This window comes from Ornithodoros turicata, chromosome 4 (genome assembly GCF_037126465.1).
Source record: "Ornithodoros turicata isolate Travis chromosome 4, ASM3712646v1, whole genome shotgun sequence".
Taxonomy (NCBI): domain Eukaryota; kingdom Metazoa; phylum Arthropoda; class Arachnida; order Ixodida; family Argasidae; genus Ornithodoros; species Ornithodoros turicata.
This window is the reverse complement of record NC_088204.1, coordinates 3829872-3855173: the sequence shown is the minus strand read 5'-3', so window position 1 is coordinate 3855173 and position 25302 is coordinate 3829872. Positions and strand designations below refer to the sequence as shown.

The 25302-nt window shown below is 47.6% G+C and overlaps 3 protein-coding genes across 7 annotated transcripts; all 3 read right to left on the bottom strand.

Annotated features, from left to right (window-relative positions):
• Positions 1 to 6642: 6642 nt before the first annotated feature.
• LOC135390739 (coatomer subunit alpha-like) lies at positions 6643 to 15067 on the bottom strand. Its single transcript, XM_064620594.1, has 14 exons — positions 14725 to 15067; positions 13815 to 14199; positions 13372 to 13543; positions 13109 to 13266; positions 12849 to 13011; positions 12530 to 12731; positions 12009 to 12151; positions 11704 to 11928; positions 9482 to 9644; positions 9276 to 9422; positions 9043 to 9129; positions 8772 to 8957; positions 8432 to 8696; positions 6643 to 7963 (listed from the first exon to the last, which is right to left on the bottom strand). The coding sequence occupies exons 1-14, from the start codon at positions 14950 to 14952 to the stop codon at positions 6831 to 6833; spliced, it is 3657 nt and encodes a 1218-aa protein (XP_064476664.1). The 5' UTR covers positions 14953 to 15067; the 3' UTR covers positions 6643 to 6830.
• A 242-nt stretch (positions 15068 to 15309) lies between these two features.
• On the bottom strand, positions 15310 to 17771 carry LOC135392626 (uncharacterized). Of its 4 annotated transcripts, XM_064623339.1 has the most exons (7): positions 17698 to 17771; positions 17502 to 17545; positions 17089 to 17240; positions 16010 to 16624; positions 15831 to 15937; positions 15656 to 15746; positions 15310 to 15594 (listed from the first exon to the last, which is right to left on the bottom strand). In XM_064623339.1, the coding sequence occupies exons 3-7, from the start codon at positions 17208 to 17210 to the stop codon at positions 15459 to 15461; spliced, it is 1071 nt and encodes a 356-aa protein (XP_064479409.1). In that variant the 5' UTR covers positions 17211 to 17240; positions 17502 to 17545; positions 17698 to 17771; the 3' UTR covers positions 15310 to 15458. The 4 variants fall into 4 exon arrangements, with proteins under 4 accessions (XP_064479409.1, XP_064479408.1, XP_064479410.1 ...); XM_064623338.1 differs by lacking the exon at positions 17698 to 17771 and having other exon boundaries at positions 17502 to 17607; XM_064623340.1 differs by lacking the exon at positions 17698 to 17771 and having other exon boundaries at positions 17089 to 17250; positions 17502 to 17599.
• Positions 17772 to 18757: 986 nt separating this feature from the next.
• Positions 18758 to 25164, bottom strand: LOC135390738 (mitochondrial potassium channel ATP-binding subunit-like). Of its 2 annotated transcripts, XM_064620593.1 has the most exons (19): positions 24932 to 25164; positions 24795 to 24863; positions 24438 to 24741; positions 24185 to 24370; positions 23970 to 24115; positions 23842 to 23917; positions 23643 to 23783; positions 23483 to 23568; positions 23327 to 23424; positions 23155 to 23260; positions 23012 to 23084; positions 22827 to 22946; positions 21083 to 21155; positions 20869 to 21002; positions 19571 to 19642; positions 19313 to 19491; positions 19177 to 19235; positions 19013 to 19101; positions 18758 to 18943 (listed from the first exon to the last, which is right to left on the bottom strand). In XM_064620593.1, the coding sequence occupies exons 2-19, from the start codon at positions 24860 to 24862 to the stop codon at positions 18857 to 18859; spliced, it is 2097 nt and encodes a 698-aa protein (XP_064476663.1). In that variant the 5' UTR covers position 24863; positions 24932 to 25164; the 3' UTR covers positions 18758 to 18856. The 2 variants fall into 2 exon arrangements, with proteins under 2 accessions (XP_064476663.1, XP_064476662.1); XM_064620592.1 differs by having other exon boundaries at positions 24795 to 25164.
• Between the last annotated feature and the right edge of the window lie 138 nt (positions 25165 to 25302).

Here is a 25302-nt window from a genome sequence, read left to right as displayed (position 1 = left end):
GAATGAGCCTGACGGAACTGGGAGGCCATTGGGTAAACGTTAAGTGATGCTCTGGGGACACTACAACAAGCTCACGCAGTGTGGTCATTGATTTCTCCGTCAGCGGGACACTTGTAGCAAAGAAGAGGTTGAAGGTCTCGTGCTCGTGAGTGGGGCGCGCAAGGCCGCAGCCTCGTGCACCTTGCCTGACAAAAAAAAAAAATCGCTGCGCATCTCTCAGGCAAAAATAAAAGATTGTCTCACTTGGCGCCTAAAGTAGAGACATGACGCCACCTTTTGAAAAATAATCAAGGAAATCGAAGATGGCATTTTTGAGAAAACTGAGATGCAACATTGGCAATTTTCGCCTACCATGTGTGATTCTCAAGCTAATAACACAGAAACAACTGGGCTGAGAAAAATGAGCTCTATACAGCACGAAAGCTCTTTCAATGTCCTATCGAATGGCACTAAGCTCGATGTTCTCAGAGGTTCCGTCATGAAGCAAATTGGTAACAAAGTTTGGCCCTTTTGAACGTTTACGCCAAGTTTGGTATTTTTTAACAGAAAATCTGTGGCTCTCAGAGTTCTGTGGGTGACTGTCGACAGTGTCTATGGTGCAGCCTATAATCACAAAAAACCTCCAGTTCGTAGACATAAAATTAGCGGTGCTAGATCCCGCCAAAGTCGGTCCAGAAGAAAGCGTGCTCAAGCAGCATCAGACTTTCCCCCTCTCCTACGCGGAAAATACGACACGCACGAGCGTCGCACGTGGCGCAATTTGCGTCGTTTGAGCTGTCCTCTAACATATATTTTTTCTGGGCGAATTAAAAAATACGACTTTCACACGTTGTTCGATTTAAAATGAAACTACCCGGAAGCTATTTTCTTCTCTCCCCGTTCAATACGCTATCTTATTCCTCTGTGCGGAGTGGTAGCGCACTGCCCCGGGATCTTTTAATCCTATCGGGATTATATGCGTTGTGGGTCGCAAAGTAGGATATATGACGCCAACGAACCGTCTTCTAGGATTGTGGCCCATATTTCGACGAATGCTGTTTTCGCTGGGTGCTTTTTTTAATCAGCACATCTTGTGAGGACACATCCTAGAAGTGGCTGCACGTGATTGACCTCCTTCGGGCGGGACCCGTTGATTACTGAGACAGTGGTTGTGTTTCCCTTTGTACTGTTCCATCCCTCCCGCCCCTTTTTGGTGGTGTTGTATGTTAGGCGCACGACCTACTACATTATAAGGACCACGTCATAGGCACCCCTTCCCAGCGCCGCATTTAGAAAGTAGCGGTGGCGCTACTCATCGTGCCAGTTATTGCCTTCCTCAATTTCTACAGTTCTCTGTACTTTAGCGTACCTTAACATTCTTGTACAAGCGGTGGATGTCCCACGGGAGATGCTTCTTTCTAAAGTTGATCATCATCAGAATTCTACGCGTTTTCGTAGGAGCTGTTGCCGTCGTCTGCTACGGTAGTCGTGGGGTCCGCTTCTGCGCGTTCAAAATTCAAATTTCCATCGTCCAATCACGATACAGATCTCGCGGGCCGATGAGTAGCGCCCCTAGCGGATCGTGCGGACGGACTCCTCATTCGGGTTGCCGATTATGGCGTGGTCGCTATGTTAGGTGCCCGTTCGCAGAGTATCACTGGAAACTAGTGCTGTAATGTACATATGTATTGTTCTACACAACATCTTGTATATGCCAATGACGCATTAAAATCAGCATAAGAAAAAAGGAATATGCCAGCGTAGCGTAATTGCTTAGCGCACTCTGCGACGACTGCCATAATTTCGAGTTTTCACGTTAGGTTATTCTCGGTTTCCTAACATAAATGCCAAAAACTCCTTCGGGCACATATTTTTGACCCAATAATATCCGCAGCCGTGTCTGTCCGTCCATAACAGTCGTGGAGAGAGGGAATAAAGAAGTTACAGAAACGGGTGCACGCGCTCGAAAAATCAAACAACTTTATTTTGATAAGCTCAACGATCAACGTACGTGATAAACGTAATCAGATCAACGGTACTCGAAGATCAGAATCGGGAAAATCCCGGTCGCGTTTTTGCAGACTGCCCAAACGGAGATGATGGGCCTGAGCGCTTTCACTTGTCTGTAGACATGCACATGTTCGTGTAGGCCTCTCTTATTTTCCCAGCTGTATTAGATTATTAGATTAATCTAAGAGCACGTGGCACACCACTTGCGCGGACCGAGGAGCTCCCACCGAGCGGCGGCCTCGGAAAAAGACGTGCGCCTCACATCCTTCGGGTCATTAATTGCGTAATCAAGATTAATTCTCAGATGCTATAGTGGCGGTCGTGGATTCGCTCGGGCCGGGACGTGTGTGTGTTTGCACCGCGAATCAACTGTATTTGTATTTATTGAAATGACGCGCATGCCAACAGCTGAATAACAGCCTGCTGGGCAGTATATATAAGGCTGTTGTGGCTAGACAGATGAAGAGAGGACAGTAGGAAAGGGTTAGTATGCGTCCTGGGCTGTCTTCACTTGGAAACTGTGCAAAAAAAAAAAAAAAAGAGAGAGAAAGAAAGAAGGGGAAAGCCTCGGACAGCAGAGCCGGTGGACGGACACGAACCCAGCACCTCCTATAGTCTTCAGGATGAGCTTGGCAATACGCGCACCTTGGCTGTACGAAAGTTAAAAATAGTCAATTTCAGAACCATGCCATTTGCAGTATAATTAACTAGTTTAGTATGTGGTGTAAATTGGCGGAATTATTAGATAAATGGGTATTACATAGATGGTTAATAAAATAAGCTAATTAAGTTAAAAGTCACCAATGTAGCTTCTACGCGCCCGAAACCCTGCAGACTTCCATGACGTAGAGAGCCACCCCCTACGCTCTTTTCTCCTTCTTCTTCTTTTTTCTTTCTTTTTCTTTTTGAAGGCGCTGAACTGGAGGAGGCTTCCTGCGCCATCGTAACCCTCCTTCCCTCCCCCTCCTCTATTTCTCCCGGGATACGTATTTACCGAGCGATCTGCCTCCCACCGGGGGCTGCTCGTGGGAGGTGTTGCTGTCGTCCTGGGCCGACTTCGCGGGCAACTTTTGCCAACATTTCTAGCGACGTTCACGAAAACGTCACGACCGAATCGAGCCACATTTTATTCGAGTCTAATCGCATTGTATTCGAGATTCGAACCCAGGGTCGCTTCACGACAAGTCTCTCTCCCCGGATCGCTTCCCGCGACTTCTTGCGCTCTTTGCGGGCAATAAACTTCCCGTACAGTTTTCCGTACACGGCGCACGCTATCATTTTTGTAGCTATCGTACAAAGTAACGTATACCTCTATAAGCGTGCTTGTACACCCCGTATACTACCTGTCCCTTATCAGCAATATCAGGATCATAACTTGATGACCGTTCGCCATGTAGCACGACATTCATCATGTGTATCGGACTGAGCTAATCGATACGGGGCGCTTGTGGACGCATTTGCGTTTTTCCTGCATGGGCACCTTTGGATCAATACGTCGAATATGTGGACCGTATAAACACGTGCAACGGTCAAAGGATTGACACTGACTTGATGGGCCCGCCTTGGGCTGAATGCACGCAACGTCAGGGACAGCGACTTTTTGTGTAGGCATCGGGAATGGGGGGTTGGCGTGGAGAAAGGCGGTCCAGCGAAGATTGAGCCACAGTTGCTGTTTGATGTTTTTTATTTTTATTTTTTGCTTTTTGGCGACTATCTTATAGTCGCATTGTATTCGAGAGAGATATATTCTACTCTATTAGGGTGGCCGCGTATATAAAGAAAATGTTTTTTTTTATATAAGTATTTATATAATGTTGTTTGACACACACCTTGCCGTGAAAGTCCTGCTTCAGCGCCGCGAAGAAACTCTCGCTACGAACGGCGTTAAGAGATTGAGAGAAGGAAGGAGTAAGGATAGAGGAGGAGAGGGTTATTACACGCGTCCTGGGCCGACTTCAGGGGGGAAACAGTGCAAACGCGTGTCAACATTAAATGTGCTGGAAAATCGAGGAACGCCTCAGTTTTTGCCATTACCGTGGAATAGATGCCGTACACGCAGGGAGTGTTTCTTGGAAGAGCACTTTTCTGCTTTTTTGTTCGTTTGTTTGTTTGTGTGTGTGTGTGTGTGTGTGCGCGCGCGCTACACTCTTAAAAATGAACTTCACCGCATAGCACGCTCCTAGCCAACCATTACCTCGAATGATATCGTTATCTGCCCTGATTTGTTGAAAACGGGGGGCGTACGCCATTTCTGTGACACTTATGCTGTTCATAATTGTCACAGAAAAGGCGTACGCCCCCTGTTTTCAACAAATCAGGGCAGATAACGATATCATTCGAGATGATGGTTGGCTAGGAGCGTGCTATGCGGTGAAGTTCATTTTTAAGAGTGTAGAAGGTATAATTCCCCCAAAATCGGTTTTTCTCGGTCCGCACTACAGTTGATTCGTGGCGGTAAATGTACGGCGGAATCGGAACGTGTCCAAACAACGTAGTACGAGTCCATCCAGTATATAGTGTCGTCTGCATTCTTCAGCATGCTGCTGCGTCACGCAGCGTTCTGCATTCTTAAAACCCAGCCATATTTGTCCAAAGTATCCCCCCCTCAGGTCGCTCCGATTCCGTGGCTGATGGATGACCACTTGCCTTCCCAGCATGCCTTTTGTACTTTCAAACAGAACGACTAGGCATCTCCTGGACACAACGCCCCTCACAGACTGACAGAGCAGAGCTGTCACGAGCCGGAATAGACGCGTACGTGTAGGAGAGCGATACAAGCTCGCGCATCCGTCTACGAATAGACAGGTCTTTACCTTGATCCCCGCGGACGTAAAAGAGGAGAGGAAGGTGAAAGCGAGAAAACGAAAGTAATAAACGTAAGCATATTCCATAGTCCATACATATGACTGCTTTTTTGGCCGGCTGCCAATTCCGTCCCGCGATGAGGCCACGCGTGTCTGCGCAGTGGCGCTCTCTATTGTTGCTGACCTCTAAATTGACTGACGCTCCCGTTTCCTTTCTCTGGGCTCACGATTTTCAATTCAGGTGCAACGGATCGTGAGTCAGTGGGGGGTAGCTATATAGGTTCCGGGCATGGGGGAGCTTTTGGACGAGCGTTACCCCCCCACTGTTTCAATCTTATTTACGAGCAACAGGAACTTACGCATTTCGTCCTCGCCCCCCCCCCCCCCTCCTCTTTCCTGCTGTCCTCTCTCCATCTGTCCACGTCTGCACGCCGCTCATAGCCACAGTTGATTCGCGGCGCCAACACGGAATAAAAAAACCTCCCCCCCCAAAAAAAAACAAACTTGCAACACCCCCAAAATGCGTGCAAGAAGGGCAAAAAAAGCCAGAAAGCAAATATGGTGTCACCCCACCTACGGACCCCGACACAACACGAAAATCCTGGGAATATCCCTGGTTCCCCCGCTATCCCTCATATTATATAACCAGATTAGGCACTATTACGGAACAGGTTAAAATTGTACTTAAAATAAGGTACAAAGTACCTGGCATCAATGGCATTGGCTCCTGAAGTACAGTACAGCGATGTACTTAATTGCAACTCAGTTACAGCAGGAACAGGGTTTTCCTGGGTTTTCCTCAGGCGCTTTCAGACATATGTCGGCACAGTTCCCTTAGAAGTCGGCCCAGGACGCACATTCCCCAGGGCGTCAGTCGTGACGTTGCCCACATACGCGAGGCCGACAACGGCAAGCCCTTTCACCATCACCACCACCACCAGTTACAGCAGTAATGTTCATCAGGAAGAGGGAAAACTTGCAATGTAATGCACGTGCATGCAGAGAACGAGATTAAGGAAGAGGACGTGCTGAGTCTTTTCATTGGTCAGAGCTTTTTTTTTTTTTTGTGCTGTTTTTTTTTCCGCTCTTCTAATTTGCAACATTAGTTTGCATATAGCGCAAAGTGTCAATGTTTGGTGGTGACAAAATTTGATAAAGTGCCCATATTTTGACCAATGCTAGTTCGAAAGCTCAGCTAGCTAGTACTTACCCACAAATATCAACTGTAACAGATGGCATAATCTCCGCATACAGCTGCTGTGGCAACAAGCTGTGCTAGCGGAAACTATTTTCATTTCCGGATTTATTCACTCTGCTATGAAAAAGGGGGGTCAGCGATCCATTTTGTCCAAAAATGCTGCTTCTAGACAGAAAACTTGCTTGATATTTTCCATTTTTTGTCTTTGCATTTAGTTTGTACACCATAAAAACCCCAATCATCGCTGCATTTCAGGTTGAGTACTGGATGGGAAAGTACCAGACAAAAGTACTAAAGTACAGTACAAAGTAAAGAAGCACTTTACTATACTTGGTACTGCACATCACTGGCTGTTTCGGTAATGGTGCTGCCTCTTGCACTTGAGAACGAGAACATGAAACTTTTCAAAAACTGTGCTCTACAGTCCCCCCTCAGCACCCCAAGGATGTTACAATTCCCTTAACATGTCTGCCAAAAAGGGGAAGAAAAAAGTCTGAAGAGCTAGCAGATGTGGGCTGTCACCACCCCTACGAAGTTCCAACCCCCCCCCCCCCCCAACCCCCCCCGAGATGAAAGTCCTAGGAAAGTCCCAGCGCCGTTTACACCCGCTCACAAATTACGAAAACAAAGAAAATTTCCCATGGACCCACGCATGTGAAGAAAAATCTTTTATTTCACGCATATTTCTCCACAAGCCACCCAACTGGTGTAAACATCGCGTTAACTTTACATACAAATCCACTGGAGCGGACCTCGAAAGGAAAATGAAAGTGGAATTCCGAGACAGCTCCGGCGTGGGACCTCTAAGCGTCCGTCTTACGGAACCTGTCCGATTCGTCTCAACGGAACTGGATGGTGCTGATACGCAGGCCGATCGTATCCTTTCCGACTTCCGCAACACTGCAGACGGTGCACACCGTGCCCTTGAACTCTGGCACGTAGCTGGCTCCACAGAGCGGGCAGTGCACTTCGGGCTTTCCCCTGTAGATGGGCACGTAGGTCTTGGCGCACAGCGAGAATGGATTGTGCTCGTCGTAGTTCAACTCGTGCATGTCCGTGGGTGTCTTGTCGCACGCCTGCAGGATCTTGCGCGTCTGGCTGGCGACGTCTGGGCGTGGCCCCAGCTCTAAGAGTCTTCGTGCCAGAGATCCAGCAGTCTTGTAGTTCTTCAGCTTGAAAAACAGGTTCAGGGCCGTTCGTAGGGTTAGGATCTGATGCACTGGCTGCAGCTGGCAGTGGGTAAAGTACACGGCCATCTCGCACGCCCTCTTCTGCTGGTCCAGCGTCTCTCTGGGCTGACTCTTCCGTTCGGTCTCGAGTGAAAGCCCGATGACGTACTCCCTGCAGACTTCGAGAAGCTGCTGCGCTTCCGCCACTTCTTGCCGCGTGTCGACAGCCAGGAGGAGCACGGACAGGAGGAGGGAACGGAACTTTTCGACGGCTTCAGCAAACTTTCCAGACGTGGTCAGTTGGTAGCAGAGCTGAAGACGGTCCAGCAGGTCTGACAGCTTGCAACCAACAGCTGGTAAGCCTCCCTTGGCTGAGGATGGGTCCTTGCGCACCGGATAGCCGTAGAGGCACGGGAGCTGGGGAAGGCCGGTGAAGGCTGTGTGGGAACGTGCATACGTGGAAAGAAACAGGGAACGCAACGGCTCGAAGCAGACGGCGCCCACTTGGTCGTGGAGGAGTCTGCAGGCGGATTCGAAAGATCCAGCAAGCACGTGGTCCACTGGGAGCTTGGAGTTGTTGACCCAGAGCTGGCCCTGAGACACACCACGTGTAGGGGGAACAAAGTAGCCCTCGTCGCCGGCTCCGGCGGAAGGGCCGCCAGCTTCTGCCAGTTCTGGTGGCAACTCGAGGTCTTCATCAACGTCCCAGCCACCTTCACCAGCTTCCATAGAGTCAGCCACAACTTTGCATTCGCCCGACACACCGTCTTCGTCGAGGGCAAGTTCAGCGTCGTCGCCCCAGCCTGCAAGATGGAATTCAGAGGGTCAGACTGGCTATGGTAACCACATCACACCAAAGAGAAGGACCAGAAGTGACCAGAAATGGTCAATTTGAAGAAGTGAGAAAAAGGTGGTTTCTGGCTTTTGATGGGTGTAGACTTACTGAGAAATGATAACAATGTTTGCCGCAAAATATATATCTATCTAAATAATGCATGCCAATTACACAGTGCAACTTGTTCAACACAAGGCTCTAAGAGCAGCCCTGTTCTTCTGGTGCATTTAAGCAGACGACGGTCTTGAGAATGGTTATGTTCCACTGGAGCCTGTTTCATCAGTGCAACGTTCTATTGGCTGGTTTTATTACAGGTCGAGGGAGAGAGTTTTCATCTCCCATAATCCTTTCTCCATACTTCACTCAGAGGATTCAACTAGTTGAGATGATCCACAATTTGTGAATGTCAGAGAATAAATAACCCCAGCTAACTTACCTTCGGCTTCTGCCTCTGTGACCTCAGCCGCCATAGCTGTCTTCTTTCCGTGGCTGACTCCGTCAAAGAAGCCACGAGTGACGCTCAGGAGAGGCCAGTTTTCGTCACACGGTTGGATAGGTGGCGGAGGCACCAGGAGCTCCGCATCAGGGTCTGGTTGTCCCAAGGACTCCAGGTTTGGAATGTGTGGGGCCAGGGCCTCTGCCTCTTCAGTCAGGCCGTGGGTCTTTGCACAGAGGTACGCCAAGGACACCTGTCCGCAGGACTACGGGAAAACAAACTGACCTTTAGTGACCGTTCCCACCTTTTCCTTGGCTTGTACCCGCGCCTTTTACCGTACCTTGAGGATCTTGACACGCTCCTGCATGTCGCCCAGGTAGAGGGCGTTGGTGAACTGTCCGCTGGCATCCTTTCGAATTTCTGCGATCTTCAGCATTTTCTGCAGCTTGGTCAAGTTGCCAGTTATGAGGTACAGGAAAGAGAGCTTGTCGAAATTCTTAGTCCGCTGGTACGACATTTCAACCACCTGCGGAGGCGATATTTGTAGGTTACGGCAGGTTTCGCCACCTAAAATCTTTTTGTGTGTTCACTAGCGACAATTAAAACTATACCTGGTGATTTCCCTGTAACAACGCTGCCTCTCCCAGTTTCTCCCAACAGGTTTTGTCGTCCAGCGTTCTGGCGGCTTCAAGTGCGACCTTTTTGAAACAAACAAACAAAAAACATGATCCCCGCAGCTCTACTAGCCATACCATAACAAATAAGTTCAATGTCACGTCAATCAAGTAACAATAGCGCGAATTCCGCTGTAACAACTAAAACGCAACGAAGAAAAAAAGCTTACGTCAATGTTCCCACACTCGAGAGCCAGTGCAAACCTAGTCTTCTCGTCCTTAACAAAATGCAGAGCAACTTCGGGGTAACCCTTCTTCTGGAGGTAGGCGATTATGGACTGGCCGATGAGCTTGGCGTTTCGCACCATGTGTAGAACCTGCAAAAAACGGCGTAATGTCGGCGCCAAGGATTCGTCACTGCCTTGCAAGGACTGACCTCTTCGTACTTTCTGTTTACGAGAGCGAGCTTGAAGCGGTATTCGGTTGGGTCGATGCCCAGGACGCGGGGTCTGCACTCTCGGTCCAGGCAGTAAACGCTAGAGTCCTTGACACGGGTGATGTAGATGGGCAGGTCGAGGGTACGGATTATTCCGTGATCGCTGAAAGAGGAGGTTGCGGAACATGACGTACAGTATCGCTAACTGTGTATTCACACGAATGATATTCCGCGGAATAGTTCCGCAGAAGATGCGCACGTCATAGCTCGTGAACGTTGTGTCATTTTGTGCTCTTCTCAGCCACGGGGGAACATCCTGCTACTTCACCGCAAGATATGCCATAGCAGACGACGTGGACAATTGTGTCGTCTGCTTTGTGCACACTTTGTCACTAACCGATATTCCAGCACCGTGGAAATGCTTAACGTAAGATCCAGTGCAACTTCAGTCCCATGAGCAGCTTTTTTGCTTTTTTTCTTCCACTAGAATATTCCTTGGAGATGTCACTCATGCGAATACACAGTAAGTGTAACAGCAGGTTTATAGGAGGTTGACTTTTGATGACACATTAGCCGTAATATTAGCCGCTTCAGGCATCATAGCGCCGATGTTGCCGATCATAACACCTTAAAGGAGCATGGAAATGATCGGAATAAAATATGACGGGAGAAGTAGAAATTATGATTCTGAGCCCTGTGATACATATTCGCACAAAAAGTTTGAGCGTAGCGCGCAATCCTGGAGCGCGAGGGAGCTTTGAATCTCGCGGCAGAAATGCCCCCTCACTCACTGTCAGCGGCTGTCAGCCGCTGACGTCATGTGACCGCGCCGTCTTTTTCTTTATTTTTTGCGATTTCTCCGGCGCGCGCTGGCAAGCCGACCGGGAAGGAAGCGTTGTTGCTCATCGGACGCCGTGCGAAGGACAGGTGATGAATTGAACACTCTTTAGGCGACACGTCTGCTCTTCTCGACGAAACGTTTTATGGAGTTGGAGGCTAAGTTCCTCGAGCTTCGATTTCGCCACACGAATGTACCGGAGGCTGGTAAGTGATGCTGCTAAGTGTGAACGAACATTCGGATTGAAATATAGTGCTTCTTCTTGTTTACAAATGCATAGTCATGAAGACGCGGCGCAGTGACCAGTGTTTTCACTTGAAGATGTTGCCGACCATCATGACTTCTCCGTGTTGTGGTCAACATTATGGGCTCTGAACCGCATGGACACTGGCATCTCTGAGGCGAAAGAGCGGACCGATGAACGCATAGCTGTGTAACATTGCGCTTACCATATCTTAGTGATACCAGGAGCGTAACGTCTCCACAAACACTACAACATGAATACCAAAATAAAGTTAGTAAAGTTCATCTGCTAGCGATCTGTGGGAAACCCCAAAATACATGGTCAAATAATCATTTTCTTTTTTGAATGGTCATACGCAGAATACAACACTGGCACATGGAATAAATCTCCAACTGACAGGAACGTATTTAGTCGTATCACATATATATATGCTGCACACACAGGCACAATACTGTTCACTACTGAACGACACCTCAGCACAATCGGGACAGAAATCACAACCGCGTACGATCCACCTCAACCCGGGCCGTCACTGCAACACAGAGGCCTGGCTACACCTTTTACACTGCCCGCAGTCTTGTTTCATGCAAAACTTACGAGACAAATCACGTAAGAACGCAAGTGAATGTCAAACGCAAATAAATAGCAACAGCGTCTCAGTCGGTAAGTTGCCATGATTCCAGAGCTAGCAGACGATTCTGGCGGGGAGCGGACGCTTCCGGCAGCCAATGAAGTGCTCGGACGCCTGACGTCACCACACGCCAGACTCGGCTTGGGGGAGACTGTCGCCGCGGAGCGCATTCTTCCAAACTAATTTTCTCAGGAAATTCGCGCTTTTCGAAGGAAATATTTTCCGTAACAGTTTATGAAGGTAGTATGTTCATATCAAGCGGTGAAAAAATATATGTTCCAAATGATTTCCATGCTCCTTTAAATGGTTCGTCACACTTCTCCCGAAGTCATGCCGGATAAATGAAAAGATGGCTCTCCGCATCGAAGTGAACCCGCGCACAGAAAATCGACACAACAAACACCAAAACTCATCCAGCCGTAACGTTACGGCAGGCATCTCAACCAGTGAGGTGCATGCCCGAGAGGTCACATGATTACGAGAACCAATAGGAACGGCTCAGTGCTCACCCATTTGTGAGAGTGTACTTAATGTGGTTGGAAGTGGTATAGACAAAAACGCCCGAGTCGTCCCACGCGCCACTCTTGACCCTGGTGCTCTCCTGGACGCTACAGAGGACTTCGAGACGTCGGTTGCAGACAGTCAGCGTGTGCTTCGAGAGCAGGGCCACGTGGTTCATGTCCACGCTCCACACCACGTACTTCACCTTGGCCACTTTCACGGATCCCAGGTGCCTGGGAAAGACAGCGTTGACGTCTCACGTGCTCCATACCACGAACGGAAATCTTCCCGGCACCAAAGCAACGAAACCCACCTTCCTTGGGTGACGTCAAACAGGATGAGACCGTCGAAGTCCCTGAGAAGCAGCATTCCGGTTCCGGCAAAGAAGATCTCGTCTACGTTTGGTGGGGTCTGCACTTTCTTGTTCACTTCATTCCTCATGTTTTTGATTACAACCTAGATGTATGGTAAGTTAGCACTGCACGGCGAAATGCCAATAAAAGAATTGTCGCATGAATGCACAAAAAATATATTGCGAGGGGACTTCTATCGCAGAATAACAATGGAAATTTAGGTTCTATCAGAGTAACAGTAGCCTCATTTGCATACCAAAGTTTGGTGATTTATATCTCAAGGTATGTGCTTGTTTCAGGATTTCTCCAATTCTGCTGTCTCACATTTTTGCGAAAGCATCTAATTAAGCAGTTAATTAATGATTGGCCGCGTAATCTGCCCGCAAAAATGGCATCAGTGCTGCTCTTACACCTTAAAAAAAGAAAAATTGCAAAGGAAGAAAAGTAAAAATAAAACACAATGGAAAAGAGTGATATTTACATTGTGATTGCGGTCCAGCACGGCAAAGCGGTTTCTGGCCACCCAGACGGCGGTGAGTCCGGAAGAACGTTTCCCTTCTACCACCTCTGGGTTTTGAGAGTCCACAGTGTGTGGGACAGAGCAGAGGTCGTAGGTGCTGTTGTCAGCGTTGGAAGTCCGCGTGTTCAGCAGGACAGAGGACTCTGCAGGATTGTAGGACATGCTGTCCCCGCAAGAGGAAAGACTATTTTTAGATTGCACAGAGCCAGGGAGGTCTCAAAAGTGTTCGAGGCTTACAAGACAAAAAGACGACGCGCGTGAATAAGATGTTCTAGCACACCTGAACACTGGACAGCGGTTGCCTCCACGGAACTGCAGGAGAGCAACGTCCTTGGAAGTGGTGAAATCCAGGCGTCTCAAGTAACGGTCCTTGGCGTAGTACAGCAGGTTTCCGTGCAGGGCAAAGGCCGGCCTCTCGCGTTCCAGCTTAAAGAGAATCATGCCTGCAAAAAAAGCAAGGAGACTAGTACCACAAGGTTCCAGTTCGCAAACAAGACTTTACTTACTGAGACATTACTTTACTTAAGAGACATTACTGACCATTATCATGACCTGCGGCAAAGAGGTTCAGACTGGGATGACTAGCGAGAATCCAGAAGCGATCCTGTTCGCGGCGCATGGTGTGAAGACAGGTGCGTTTGGACATGTCCCATACACGGATGCTCTTGTCTTCCGAGTTGCTCAAGATCAGTTCTTGTCTAGAATCGTTGAAATGGTAACAATGAGCTTTCGTTCAGGATTCTATTTGGTACCACACACTGCCACACTGTGTACCGTGCTATGCCATGCAGAAAATGATTTACCTAGGGTGGAAGACAACACATGACACATTGCAATAGTGACCTCTGCAAGTGTCAACCTCCCATGCCTTGGTGTCGTTCATGCGCCACAACTTGATCTGACGGTCATCCGCACCGGACACCACCAGGGGCATGGTGGGGTGGAAGACTGCCCAGTTGACACCACGCTCATGGCCTGCAGAGAGAAATGTGGCAGCACTTCATTAGATATGGTTACTAGTGCTATTTGGATATATTTAAAAAAAAAAGAACTGCAGTAACAAGCTCCATAGAGATAGTCTGCTATCAGCTGCAATGTGCTTGTGAACGTGCAATATGCTGGATATTCTTCATGTATGTTATAACTTGGTTATGCACGTTCACATGCTGGTCATGTTCTGTCTGGAACAAGACTAACCCACTGTAGTTCTGGCTACGGGAAACATCCAGAACGTGATCATCCTCACCATCAAGGAAGTGCCGAACAATGGCATCAGACGTTCCAAACAGGTCCGTATGGCCAGGATTCTTGAGGTGGTCCTCGAGACCACCAGGTCCTGGAGCAACATTTTTCTTCCTGAGGCCTGCCATGTCCCACACGCGGATGGACTGGTCCAGTGAAGCTGACACCATGAGGTCTTCCGTGGGATGGAACTGGGCACACATTACATAGTGCGTGTGGCCTGTAAGCACACATATGCATGCCCGCGATTGCCAGTTCCAGACTCGAATGGTCTGGTCATCCGAAGCGCTCAAAATCCACGGGTACTCGTGGTGGAAAGTGGTGGTGCGGATGTAGTCCAAGTGCCCCAGCAGAGTGAAGATGCAGCGGCGCTGCTTGTAGTTCCACACCTGTAGGTTCACAGACACACGTTTCGGTAAATATTGGGCTGTGCTTCAAGAGTGTGAAGCTTCATAAAAATAACGACACCTCATAAATGTAAAGCACAACTGTATATCCAGCTTGAAAGCATAGTGGTAACTTACCTGCGTATATTGTTACGTTCGTGAGCTGCGCTCCATATTTAATAGTCCTCACGTGTGTGTGATGTCACGTGACATAAAAGTGGTAGCATAATAAAATGCAAAAAGTGAAATATACAGGAAGAAACGTTATATTCGGTGAATGGAGTGCTCTGGTTGGGTGCTGTAACATGCATTCAGCCAAATCTCTCACGACGTGCAGAGACGAGCAGTGGAAGTCGTAAAATAGTAGAGATGTAATTGCACGAAACATTATTTGTGTAAAACAGTAGCAACACGATTCACTTTAAAGCCTTTTCTATGCCTGTTTTAACAATTCGGTCCGGCGATACACTGCCCAGCGACGCAGTAGGCGGGGTGATTACTTCTGCAGGTTCTCAGACGTCTACTCACCTTAATTTGGTAGTCATCGCCACCAGAAACAAACAAGGGCTGTTGGTTATGGAAGCAAATGCCTCTTACAGGTCCTTCGTGCTCGTCAAACTTATCGAGCAATGTGCACATTCGGTAGTCCCAGAGTTGGATAATGCCATTGTGAAGACTGGCAAGGATCCACGGTCTTTTTGGATGAAAACTCAGTCCTTTGACTCGTGCCGACTTAGTCTCAAACTTCGTCAACATTGTGGAATTGATACGGTAGTATTTTCACGCAAAAACTTCATCCAAACATGAACGTCGGCTTCGTGGCACGTCAGCCGCCGCAGCCAACTTCCACCATCATTTCCGTTCTGGTGTCAACTTCCGCTGGGATGCCCCCTGCCAGCTGCGATCACAAGCTCGAGCGTCGTCTGCTTCACGCGCGTGCGAATTATGAGACACAGTCAAACTATGGAGAACTATAGTTAAACTAACACGTTACACACTCACACACACACACACATTTTACACACCTAGAAACAAACAATAGCGGCAAACAAGCATCAATCATGCAGGTTTGCGTGTCGTCTGCTAGAGTTCCGAAAACGAAAAAAGTGGACGTGTAACGCCAAATACATTTATTATTGCAAATATGTTGAACGTATTAACAATGAAATAAAAACTGTAACAATGAACGATGAAACAGAAACAGAGTTATGGGAAAGAAACTATGGATTAGATTAAGAGTTTATTCGACGACTCGCCGCTCGTCAGCATGGCAAAGAAGATTTTCTGAATACTGGGTAGCGGTACGATGCTCCACACACCTTACACCGCACCCCTGTGTTCTCAGTCTTCCTTGGAATGTGCCAGCAACGAGTGCATCGGACTTTGTACTTTTTGTACCTGCAAAAAAAGGTCGAAACATCAGCGAACTGAAACCGAAACTAAGGCGTCTGCTACCAACCTGATCCCGCAAGCGTTGCATAACGGCGTGCCGTCCTCAGCGTCTCTCCACAGCGGTGTTACCTTGGTTGAGCAGGAGGCACATTGCTTTCCTAAAGCAACATTTACAGTCATGAGCAAAGTAATTAAATTTACGGCCTCACATCCTGTCGTCTGCTTCAAAGAGGGCGACATACCTGACGAGCCCGCGGGCAGCTTGATTCCATACTCGTCATCTGAATCACTGAAGTCGCCAGAAAAGTACCGTAATCTCGGACGCAGAACACGTCTCCGCGTCAGGTTACTGAAAAACAAATGACCAATTGTGTACCGGAAAAATTTACTAACTCGTAACTTCCAAGTTGTCTACACTTACATAAAATGATGCTCTAGCGATAGTCTCGGTTCTCCACTGACTACTTTGAATTTCATGCCCAGCACAGCTCCTCGAAAATCTGGATCATTAGCTACAGCGCTCTTTCTTGGGGACTTCTGTTTTCTTCTTCGTGGCACGTTGATCGGCTTTGACTCTATGTCCTCCTGATCTGTTTCAGTATTTGCATTTTTCGCCACAATTTCTTCAGCAAGGTTATGGATCTTGATCAATCTTTCTGACTCTTGATTGCTATCGAACGGCTCGGCTTCATCAGAGCTTGTATGACATTCCAACAGAGAACACGGCGAACTGCCGTGGTCGACAGAGCATTCGACAGCAGCCGTATGTGCTCGCTGCGGCGTCTGCTTGACAGGGCTGGTGTCTAATGGCTTGAAGGCGACTTGGACGTTCTGGTGTGGAGCAGTGTAGGGTTGTGGTGTCCACGAGTGATTGAAGCGTGGGTGTTCGGCTCGAAATTGGACTTCTGTGCCGGGTAAGGGTCTAGGTACGACGTTGGGGTAGCCCACATGCCAGTCATGGAGTGAGGCAAGCCGTCGTGTTTCGGTGAATGCCAAAGGTGGGGGCAGAGGAAGTCTAGGTGCTATATGTCTGTACCTGTTGAGGAGATAGTGGAACTGTACAGTGCTTAACTGATAAGGCAAACACTTGCAAAAATAATCAGTGACATATACGTTTCTCATATAATTGATATCGTCATCGACGATTACCCAATGGGAACCAGAGCGTCCTGAGCGACGCAAGAGTTAACTACGCACAAACTTCCGTGTGAGTAGTTCCGAAAGGGAGTAACAGCTGTAGTAGTGCACCTATAGTCTCAGAAGATTCAGATCCCCTTTTATATCAGAGTGAACAGGAAAAACTCCACACTGTGACATCATAGATGACTGCACGACCCTTAGCACGACGTCGAAGGTATATACCCACCAACGAACAGACGGTGTGTTCAAATGTAATACGCAGCTGGTTCAGCAAGAACTCCATCATCGCAGAGTCCCACAACGGAACAAGCCTATACGTCAATCGATCATCCATTCAAAACACTTCGAGCAAAGACTCACCATGGCAGGGCTGCGTAGCCTGCTCGGCTGGATCTTTCCTGCGTCGGCGCACCATCACAGACGCGGACTGTCGAGTGGTGGTGAAGCGCGGCCCAACGACGCTCGAACTCAGCTTGATGCATCGTTGACGAACTCTTCAGCAATACTCCTCTCTGAAAAATTCTGCGAATATCGTAGATGCCTCTTGTGTAACAAGCCCAACTGGCAGATCGACAGGCTTTCCCAGCAGATCACGTTAGGCCTAATGTTAGACTGTCAGCTTTAGCCATACCGATCATTGCACAGCGAACGCTGTGTTGTACGAGTGTCAAATCCACGCTTCTAACTGCTCTGCTTGATCAGAAATACGATCCACGAGCCGCAAATCGATTCCGATCTAGAAGTAAGTATCAGACGACTATAAGATCACTTACTTCGGGTCTGAACAGCAGACGATGCCACCGCTTCGTTGGTCAATCTGCAAAGACACGAACACACGCCACCAAAACAGAAGAACGAAATATCAATCAAGATAACACCCGAATTCGCCGAGGGTACGAAACTGCTTATTCATTGCTATCGGCCGCATGATGCACCGACGCATGTAATTGGAGATAAGAGACGCTTTACCGTCTGCGATCTGAAGAAAGACACGAGATTAGTTTTTCAGCGGCGATAAGGTGGTGTTACTTGCTCAAAATCTGCAAAACTTCCAGTGCTGCGTAAAAGGCAGGTACCATAAGATACGCGCTGTACTTACAACTAAAGGCTGATTCACATTACTGCGTTTACGGCTGCGTACAGCGTCTTACGTGTACCTTCGTTCTATCCTGAAAGATGTTCCGTTGTAATGGTTCGCTGTCAGCTTACGTAATACGCAAGCGCAACCGTAAACGCAGTGTGAATCAGCCCTTAGACACATTATGGAAATAGTATGTCTTCTTCAACTCCCTTACCGTTTCCCGCCTCCTGGCAGATTCTTGTAGACATCCATTAATCTGATATCTTTATCTCTTCAGTTCGCATCAAGAACCCAAGCAGCACAATGTACTGAAAGTCGAGTGCAATAGGGGTGGACGGGTAGGTGGAAGGACTTGAACAGCCTCGTGAAGCTAAAGAACATCGATAAGACACATACCGTCCACCCCTATTGCACTCGACTTTCAGTACATTGTGCTGCTTGGGAAGGAGTAAGGTTTTCTGCAAGATCTATCCCTTATCCTTGGTACAGAATTTGCGAGTGTTCGAAGTCAGGCTTACAATCCGTACACACATGTTCTTGTAATGATGTATGGTTATTGCTATCCGTCGCATAATCTGCGAGTAGCTTGTTGTGCTGTACTATGGTGATCGATGTTGTCCGAAGTCGTGAATCAGTACATAGGGTTCTGTGTGGGGGCTCCACTAGTGGGTGATAGGCGTAGGGGAAGGATATGTAGGAATAGACGCTTCCATCTGGCGCTATGACCATACGGTACCGGTGCATCTAAGTCTGTGTGTTAGCTTTGCGAAGCAACTGTTTTCGCCATGTTTTCGGCCTTTCTTGCATTTTGTTTTTCATTGGTGCTGTAAGTAGTATTTGGTAAATCCCTGGCTATTGCATTATTCAGCAGCACTATATCTAAGACAAACCACACACGCTTGTGTTCCCCCAAATCACCCAGTGCTGTCACTCAAACATTCAGGCACGTTGTAATTGTAAATAATATATATTTTGCGTCGTTCATCGATATATTTTGGCAAGCTTTTTCTTCATCTTCTTCAAATATGTAGCTATCGATGCTTAGGCTTAGCCACTAGGCCGCACGTGCTCGTGATGGTGCGTCAGCTTCCAGTACATGCCCTTCTGCCGGGTCAGGGAGTTGTGGTCACCGATCTGCAAAGCAAAGATCATTGTTAACACAGGGTTGTTAACACTTCTTCTAAACTTCCTCTAAAGCTATACCTCGACAATGTTGCCGTCCAAGAGCACGGCAATTATGTCCGCGTTTCTGATGGTCGAAAGTCTGTGTGCGATCACGAGCACTGTCCTACCTGTAGTGAAAGTTATTTTATATTGTTGCGAGTAATTATATGAATTAACATTAATTGCGCAATTCAGAAAAGTACCCTTAACAACTTCATCCAGCGTCGCTTGTACAACTTTTTCGGATTCAGCATCCAAGGCACTAGAGACACAAAATAAATGTTATACTGAGCGATAGATTTTGAACGGTGAATAAAACGCAAGGGAAGGTAGCTCCACCTAGTGGCTTCGTCGAGTATTAAAATGTGGGGATTTTTTAGGAGCGCCCTGGCGATGGCGATTCGTTGCTTCTGTCCACCGGAGATGGTGACACCGCGTTCTCCCAAGACGGTGTCATATTTCTTGGAGAAGGACGTGATGAACTCGTGAGCGTGTGCTTGTCTCGCTGCTTCGTATACCTGCAACGTCCGTGCAGCTTGAACTGAACTATAATGACAATTCCCGCCAATACCAATAGCAAGCGTTACGACGGCTTACATCTTCATCAGTCGCATCTGGTCGTCCATAGCGTATATTTTCCATGATGCTCGTGGCAAACAACACCGGTTCCTGAAATTTGCAATTATTAACCATATTAGCCTCTCTTTTGTGTCTCGCATAGCCAACGAGCGCAGCGACAACCCGCGAAGCAAGCGAACGCCGGATAAAGCGATGCCACATATAACGATGCATCCATCTAGGAGCTATATATTTTCCGGATTTGGCCACTTGCTTTATAACGGTCACAAATAACTGGGATCAGGAAAGCTGCACAGCAAAAGCTACAAAAGCATGCGTGCACTTATGTGTTATAAACAACCGAAATACACATTTAAAGGGACGCTGAAACGACCTTTTCTCGTTTTTGTTTGCCACAAGAGACGTTCCTAACCACACAAGCAAAGTCGAAAGTTCAGAAAGCAAACGTTTTTTTTTGTTTTTTTAAGCGAATATTTAGAGTGACAGTCGTATCCTCTCCAGTAGATCTCGAAACTATGGTGTCGTACCTCGTGCACCACTGACCACGGTATCGAAAATCCCACGCGAAATAATAGCGTAGTTTGACCCGCTGTTATTCGATGGAATATATGACGGGAGAAGACGCCGGGTGTTGAGACTATGCCGGAATTCCCTCTTTTGAGAAAGGCGAAAACGTCATTCCCTAGTGGTATGTCCAGAATAGCAGGCACGGGGAGATTGCAAAAAATGGGGGGGGGGGGGTCATTATTACAGTTACGTCATAACAGCTTAAATCGACAGGAGCATGAAGCTGATATAACAGATATCCCCCTGCAGGGGGTGCACACAGGGGCGGATCCAGACCCTCGTTTTTTTTTGGGGGGGGGGGCGGTTTCTTTGTCGGAGCGCGTAGTGGGGGAGGAGAGAGAGGGGGAGGAGGGTTTCCGGAGAGGTTCCCTTCAAACGAAGTACCGAAGTTATGCGAAACTGGTACACCTGGCGACGGCAAGCGGCGGCAGAAGAGACTTGATCCTGTCATCGCTGTACGCGACTACGCAATCGACGACGTCATCTCTCAGCGAATGGTACACCCATGATTGGTCGACGCTCCTTCCTGCGAGCCGTGTGCAAGCCCAACATGAGAAGGCACTGGGAACACGCGCGTATATAGTCGAGAAGAGAGAGAGGAGGAACATAAGAGCGGAGGAGGAATATGGCGTACGAGTTTCTAGACAGGAAGAACCGTTTTCAGCGAACATTTTGTAGGGTGTTCGGGAAATTTCATATTCCCTCTAAGTACCTCAAAGGATCAAGCCTTATTACCAGGAACCACTTACCTGGCTGATAAAGCCAATCACTTTTCCTCGTAACCAAGTTGGGTCGAGTTCGGACAAGTTGTGCCCATCTATGGTAATACTGCCTTCTTTGAGGTCGTAGAACCTTTCGAGCAGAGCAGCGACTGTCGACTTTCCTGAATATTTCATTGCACGGTTAAAACGTGCGGTTAACTCCCCACGCATGCTGACGACATGCTTCGGGTACAAACGTTACCACTTCCAGACGGCCCGCAAATTGCGACCACCTTGCCAGCAGGAAGTTGCAGAGAGAAGTCCTCGAGAACGTACTGGGAAAATAAATTTGACGTCGAATTACATGGTTTGCTGAAATAAAGTACTACGGCTCTCCTACGCTGTAAACGATATCGCTGGTATGACGCACACCAATCATTTCTCAACAATATATATAGATGCTCGAAAATCTTGTCAGAATTTTTATGGTTCCAGACTCGTTCTTGTGGAATGAGAAAAATTACAACTTCTCTCTTCTATATAGGTTTAGTAGACAATTTCACTATGTTCTTCAGATGTCAGAGAATCACTGTCACTTTGAAACCAGCTCTGCTTAGGAATATTTACTGAAGCTGTGAATCTTAGACAACAAAAGTGCATGTTATGGTTGATATTAAGTGCAGTTCAGCTATCAGAATCCTATAAAATATATAAAAAAACATTATAACCGAGCCCGCTTACAACGATAATGACGGAAACGGGAAATCCGATCGTTATATCAGAATATCGTTATATACGTGAACGTTCGCGAAATCGCCGGTCGGGATTACGTAAACGAACGCTCCTGAACATGCACCTTTGTTGAGGGCACAAGATCATTTTATCTAGCTCTAAATTGACGTAGCTTTGTGTCGAAAGCTTGTCCAAGGACAACATAACAGCCGATGCCGCGTGAGGCTTCGCGCCTTTTGACATCGACGACTTCGTCCGTTGTTCGTCATACCTTGTCGTAGTCGTCATCATTCTCACTATCGGAACTGCATCGCCCATTAGAACGCACGTCGTCAACGGGTTCATCAACGCGTTCCCCCTCAATGATGTGCAAATAAATGCAAGTGTCCTCACTTCGATGCTCATGGATGATCTTAAAAATATTTCCTTAAATCGTTTGCAATGAAAAATTGAATCTTGCTTCTCGATTTTCACACGTTTTACCGACCACCGGGAGAATTCTGATCGCTATACGCTACAAACGCTTTCACGCCGATCGTTATATCGATGTCTGGTTTGCGTGCACTTCAATGGGTGACCTGACGGGAACTAACATTTATATCGTAATATCGGAGTTACCGTTATATCGAACATCGTAATAGACGGACTCGACATTAAAAAGTTGATACATAAATAAATTCATCATTATAATGTACAATAATGCAGCGAAAGAAATATTGTAACAAAGTTTGCCTCCACAAGAGGAGGAGGAGGAGGAGGAGTGTCGTTGGGAGGAACCCGAGAGGTCTGCCTGCCTGATTAGGCGGCATGTTTCTCGGGAAGGGAAAGGTGGTGGAGAGGAGGAGAGGGTGAAGTGGAAGACCGAGCGGATTCCGCTCGGGGGGAGGATAGCTGCGTCCATGGGCCGACTTCAGGGGAACTGAGCCGGCATACGCCTATTACACATCTGAGGGAAACCCAGGAAAAACCCCAGACGGCATAGCCGGCCCGCGGATTCGAACCGCGGACCTCCCAGTCTCCAAGCGCACGCGTTACCGCTGCGCCACCGGAGCTGCTACACACAGCGCCTCCACAAAGCTACCCAAACTCATGCATTCACAGGGCACAGTGACTGGTCTGACTAGAGTCCAAATTTCTGTAAGAAATTTGTGCTCCTGATACGTGCAGCTCAATTCGAAGCTGACTTTCCCCTTCATTACGAGCCTACTACTCTATCTACATATGGGTTTCAAATAGAAGCCATTCTGCCCAGAGTGCCAAAACGTGCAACCTACCTGTTTTGGCCTGCTGGGGTACGCGAAGGATACGTTCTTGAACACAATGTCGCCACGCAATGTTTCTAAGGGAAGTTGTATGCCTCCTGTTATTGTAATGTTGTCCTTCATGTTGATATACTGTTCAAGAAAAGAGAAGCACGTCTGAAGTACATTTGCTTCTAAAGACATCAAAAACATCATACCTCAAGCACTCTGGCACCAGATGTAATTCCACGAATATAGTGGCCGAAGAGCATGAATAACTGTGCGAGGGACCTGAAAGTATGTCCATCAGAAACCATTTAGCATAATAGTTTTAACAACGATGCTCAATACACTGTGTTACCGTTGAATCATCTGCGTTGCGACGAGAAACGACATGAGTTTTCCTGGCGATAGCTGGTTGGCTTCCATCATGTTGCCCCCCATATAGAGGACTCCGAGCACTATTCCTGGAATAATTGATTATGCAATCAATTGAGTAATCGCTGCATAATTGGTGTTCCGAGCCACCTCACCATTGATGGCCAAGTTGGTAACGCCCTGGAAGCAACCAATCCCGACGCCGAGCGAGGCATGAAGCTGCTCAGCCTTTTTCGTTTCTGTCTCGAAGAACCTACAAAGTCGAACAATATTAACAAACCTTTTAAATTATGTTGTTAAGTTATACTTACTTCGCTTCAGAATCCTCCATAGCAAAAGCTCTGACCGTTCGTATGTTACCGATGGCTTCGTCCGCGATTCCGACAGCTTTTGCCGTCTGAAAGATATAAATTTTCTGTTAACGAGAAACTCAAATCATCCCTGTTGAGGGTTTCTGTTCCTGTTCAGTACCTGTTCCTGAGCTGCTCTCGACAGTGATCGAAGAAGCGACCCGAAGACGGTACCAGCCGCGATGATGACTGGCAGTACCGTCAACATTCGCGTTGTCATTTCTGGCGAAATGTAATATAGGGACATGACACAACCTACGGTCTGTAAGAGAAGGCTACGTCAGAGCATTGCGACGTGGAGCCGTGCAATCGCCTCATACTTGAGCGACGCTCCGTATGCCCTGCGAGATGCAGAGTTTGAAGGCACTTTTGAAGTCTTGTACGTCACCGCTCAGGCTGTAAAAAGCACGAAGTCTGTACGAGGCCGAGATTACATCACAGGACGTACCTGCTCATAATTTCGCCTGTTTTGGTCTTATCGAAGAAAGTTATATCTTGTCTCAAAATAGCGTCCATCATGGCTTGACGGAGCCTGGTAGCAAACCTCTCGCCAGCGTGAGCCAATGTAGATATATAGATTGTTGTCAGGGCACTCTGTGTGAAAGCGAACGTCGTGCATCAGGAATACAATCTTTGTGTTTCCTTTCACATGTGCATAGTTACCTGCATCACGTAGATGCCTACAAGCTTCAGCGCCGGCTCTCGAATTTCTGCGAAGAACTGTGCCACCCTGTCGGCATGGTCCGCGGCTTCATCACCTGCGCTTCTCGTGAAGTGGCTCAGCACGTTGACGACATCGCCCAGGCATACGGGTATCTTGATATTGACGAATGCCACTGCCAGTGCACTCTGAAAGTAGAATACCACATTGAGCATCTACGATCTAATCTGAAAAACAAAGTGGTAATATACTCACAAAGACAGCGATAAGTAAGAGGAGCCAGTCAGGTTTCAAGTAGTGGAAAAATGTTTTCCAGTCAAATTTCACATTATTGTTTCTGGGTTCGTCGTATACTCTGGTCTTGTGGCCGCCACCCACTCTGCAGTGTGCTGCTGGGGATAGCGCGCATTTGGCGGCTCCAAATACAACGCAGCCACTGCCGAAGAGCCAAACCGATGGGAAAGGAAGTTTCGTTTGCCTGCCGCTTGGCGGAGCGTGTAAGGACCTTGTAACATTGCGTGGGATCTGCTTCCAGACATGAGTATTCAACGTTGGTCTCCTGAAATAGAAACTTGTCTCTGATTATGGACAAGGCAGCTATATAAAGCTCACCTCACAAGAAGTGTTTTGACCGTATTGTTACACCAATGCTTACACGATGCAGATGCTATCGAGATCATGCTGTAAAAAGTGGCAGTACTTGCGATAAGTCTGGCTTCAAAAGCAGATGTGACAGAACGATTTCTCACTCTTCGCGCTGAAGATCGCTTCTGCCTCTAGCTGCCCCTCGACTTTATTTGTGCAGGTGAATAGTAGTTAAATAAGGTACTATAATGAGAAGCGATCATGACGAAAATAAATAAATAAAACGCAGGCTTCGCGGTCAACATGTGCGATGGTCAGGATTCATATTAGGAACCCCGCATGCAGAGGTGACTTCCAAACAGGGAAAAGCGAGGAAAGTGTTCTGTCTTCTGCTAGAATTCTCTCTCGAGTTGAACAAGCCGGGGAGAAGTGTCGTATAAGAAAGTGCGGTAGTTTTATATGTAATTAATTAATCACTTTTCAAAAAAAGAGTTGATTTTGGGAGTAAAAAAAATGCGAACTATGTAACTATTTT